Genomic DNA, 3,424 nt, shown 5'->3' on the forward strand with positions numbered 1-3,424 from the left:
GGAAGCGGTCTTTACTGACCCGAACCTTTAAATCTGAGCAGGATTTGACGCTCCGACCCGCAGAGGGCGACACCGCCCGCTGATGCGGGACTAAGAGCGGGGAAGAAGAGCGGCCGTGGACCGGAACCCGCTGGTTCGGTAGTCAGGAGAGCTCAGAAGACCACGAATCGGTCCGACTCCGAAGGTTCGGGCTCGGTTTCCCTCCGCATCGGTCAAAGAGCCGGCGCTTCTCTGCGCATGCTCCTGACAGCGCTGACGTCGACCAGGAAGGAACGTCTGGAAGCGAATCACGTGGTTCATCTGCAGGCTGCACTTCCGGTCCTGTTGATTGGTTCTGGAGTTTGGACCAGGTGAGTTGTGAGTGTGGAGGAGGTGGTCCAGTCCAGGTGTTCTCCAGCATCTCAGGTTCTGGTTCCTGCTGGAAGCAGAACCTGAGATGCTGGAGAACACCTAGAACCTGCAACACCTGGAACCTGCAACACCTGGAACCTGCAACACGTTCTTCTCTGATGGGCGGTTCTTGGCGGCTGCATTCAATCAATCTGGACCACTTTTAAACTCTCAGAACCGTCAAACCAGAACCGGGTTATTTCACTCTAAGAGCACAGAACCGGGCTTTATGGACCCTTTAAATAAAAGTTGAGCCACAGCTGCTGATGAGGAGATCACAGCTCACCTGCTGGCTTCATCTACATGAACTCAGATACAGCTACAACTAGTTATAAGTTAGCTGGTAACTAGGAGTAACTAGTTACTTTGTCAGGGTTAAGATGAACAGTAATCCTGACCGTAACATATGATTATTATTCGTTTTTATGCTTAAAAGAATAAAACTAGATGTTTTAGATCTTGTAAGAGATAATCCCCTTTGAAGCGTCTATTATCAGAAATTAATGGACGACAGCATAACATGTTCACTTAAAAAAAAAATGACACCAATCACTAATACTATAATATTTTTTCACCATTAAAATCATCAGAGAACTATTTAATATCTCTCGTGACGCGTTGTTACCAGCTAACTTATAACCCGGCGCAATAATTCAGAACAATCAGGCTATTTGATCAGAACTTTTTTACAGGTGTTCTGTGACGCTTTTAAACGGACACCCTGCAGCCAATCAGAATGCAGCATTCACCCAGACCACAATGCAGGTGAACAGGCCACAGCTGGCGGTAAAACGCCGACAGGAATGTTCTGGCGGAACCATGTTCTCTTTGAGCTCATCTCAAAGTGCATGAAAACCGTACGGCTCCACTCACACCTGTCGGTACAAATAACCATCCCATCAGAGTCTGAGGTCAGAGGAGACCTGGAGACGTTGAGTAGGTTTAAATTAAATCATTAAATATTGTAAAAATCAACAACGCCTTTATGTCGGAACTACAATTGTTCAGAAATCTCAACATGAGGACAAGAAGGTTTAAAAAGTGTTTTGTTGCCAAAAGCCTGAACTAAGGGTGGGAAACGCCTCCAGCTCAGATTCTGGCTTTGCTTAAAAGTTTTATGATCTAACGATGCCTGTGGAGCGCTTTCAGCTTCCAGCACCGACCCGTTCTAAGGTGGTACCAAAGGAATCTCTGGTACCACCTTATATGTTTCTCATCAGTTATTGTTAGCATCAAAGTGGAGGACTGGCCCTGCCGCCCCCCCCCCCAGTGGCAGCTCAATGCAGACAACTGCAATGAAAGCTTCCATTTCTTACACCAGATCATTTATTAATAACACCTTCTATAAAATGATAACCGTATACCGTCATGCTACGGTAAGGCCAGCGACCGTCCCGGTTCAGACGAGGTGTTGAAGACCTAAAAGAAATAAACCGGCTAAAAATCTCTGCCTTCAACAGATCTGACATGTTGTAGCGGTGAAAGTTGCTAAACATAATGAATAAAATGCACGTAATTAAGCACTGAAAGACAAGTGTGTCATCTATAGAAGGAGAACACGATTATCCAGAATGGCTGTTTCTGGGTTAGGATCTCTGCAGGTGGCAGCAGGACCACCAGGAGGCGCCAGAGGAGCTGGATTTTTATCCGTCGCATGTTTTACTGTCCAGACAGTGATAATTTTAACTAATATGTAAAAGAGACATTTATACTAAAGCTACATACTGTAGTTTTGACGTTAGCAATAATAGCACGTAATGAATAATTAGAGAGTAGTAGGAGAAAGTAGCAGGGTAGCGGCGCAACAGGCTAAGAGACCAGCGACAGCTCAGGACTACCTAAGCCTCTTTAGCTATAAGCTTTATTAAAAATAAAAGGGATAAATCAGTTTCTTACTGAGACCAGCTCCAGTTAAAAAATGAAAATATATAAATATCGATTGTCAGGAGGAGCGTGACACTAAACCCTGCTGCTCCTCTGCAGACATGTCCGTCCAGCTGTGCTGCCTGTCGTTCCGGGCGCCGTACGCCGGTCTGGTTCTGGACGGCGTGAAGACCGTGGAGAGCCGCTGGCGGCCTCTGCTGGCACCTCTGGAGAACCAGACCCTGGCGATCCACGTAGCCTGGCGGGACTGGGAGGGGGACGAGTGGAGGGCCGTGCTGAGCGGCGCGTTGGGGATGAGTGGCGCTCGGATCCAGGAGCTGCTGGACTCTGGGGAGCGCTTTGGTCGTGGCGTGGTGGCAGGTAGGTGAGGACCCAAACCTGCCGTTTACGTCGTGACCCTGAAGGCATCACCGTCCGTTTCTTCTCCAGGACTGGTTGATGTGGGTAGGACCTGGTTGTGCCCCGCCTCCCTGCCAGAGGCGGAGCTACGTCACCTGGAGCGGTCGGCGGTTTTGATTGGTCTACAGGAGAAACACCTGACCCACCTGTCTAACCCCCGCTGGTTAAAGGAGCCTCTGAAAGCACGAGGAAGTCGTGACCTTTGGACTGTGGAGATCCCTGTTAAGATGTTACCATGACGATGCGCTTTATTGCTACCGTGGAAACGGTCCTCAGGAAGCTGCACCTCCAGTTGCCATGGTAACCGGTGGTGGATATTTATGCTTTTATAAAACGACATTTTTTGCTTCATTTTAAGGTAATTTCAGCCATTTAATGATGTAATAAAGTGCAGCTGCAGACTCAGATAATCTGCACTCTGGAGTTATTCCGGCTCATTTCTGGTTTGTAGACAGGAGGACAGTCTTGGAGGACTGGATCTTAACCCTCCTGATCAGACCAAAGGACCGATGAAAGGCAGAATCCGTAAACTGACCCAAATCCACTGAAATACTTCAGTTGTATTTACAAAGTTGTTCATTTAAAAAAAAAAAAACATGGAACACATGCATTTAAAATAAAATTATTTCTAAATAAAATAAATGCAGTCAACAGTCATAATCAACTTATGTCTATAGCAGCATAACTACAGAGGTAGCTCAGGGTAACATGAGCCACTCTGACAAGTTTTAAGATTAGTCTTAAAAGTAGA

The 3,424-nt window shown here is 46.8% G+C and overlaps 1 protein-coding gene across 1 annotated transcript; it reads left to right on the plus strand.

The window, feature by feature from the left end:
• Positions 1–3,083, plus strand: zgc:110222 (ASCH domain-containing protein). Its single transcript, XM_021314222.2, has 3 exons — positions 1–350; positions 2,374–2,634; positions 2,704–3,083. Exons 2-3 carry the CDS (start codon positions 2,376–2,378, stop codon positions 2,910–2,912), a joined length of 468 nt encoding a protein of 155 aa, XP_021169897.1. The 5' UTR covers positions 1–350; positions 2,374–2,375; the 3' UTR covers positions 2,913–3,083.
• The last annotated feature ends 341 nt before the right edge of the window (positions 3,084–3,424 follow it).

Source organism: Fundulus heteroclitus, chromosome 5, assembly GCF_011125445.2.
Source record: "Fundulus heteroclitus isolate FHET01 chromosome 5, MU-UCD_Fhet_4.1, whole genome shotgun sequence".
Classification (NCBI taxonomy): domain Eukaryota; kingdom Metazoa; phylum Chordata; class Actinopteri; order Cyprinodontiformes; family Fundulidae; genus Fundulus; species Fundulus heteroclitus.

Excerpts from the sequence above, each read along its gene's own strand:
- zgc:110222 (XM_021314222.2), top strand. The coding sequence starts at position 2,376 with ATGTCCGTCCAGCTGTGCTGCCTGTCGTTCCGGGCGCCGTACGCCGGT. Across the intron at positions 2,635-2,703 it reads TGGTCGTGGCGTGGTGGCAG|GACTGGTTGATGTGGGTAGG; the intron begins GTAGGTGAGGAC and ends TTTCTTCTCCAG.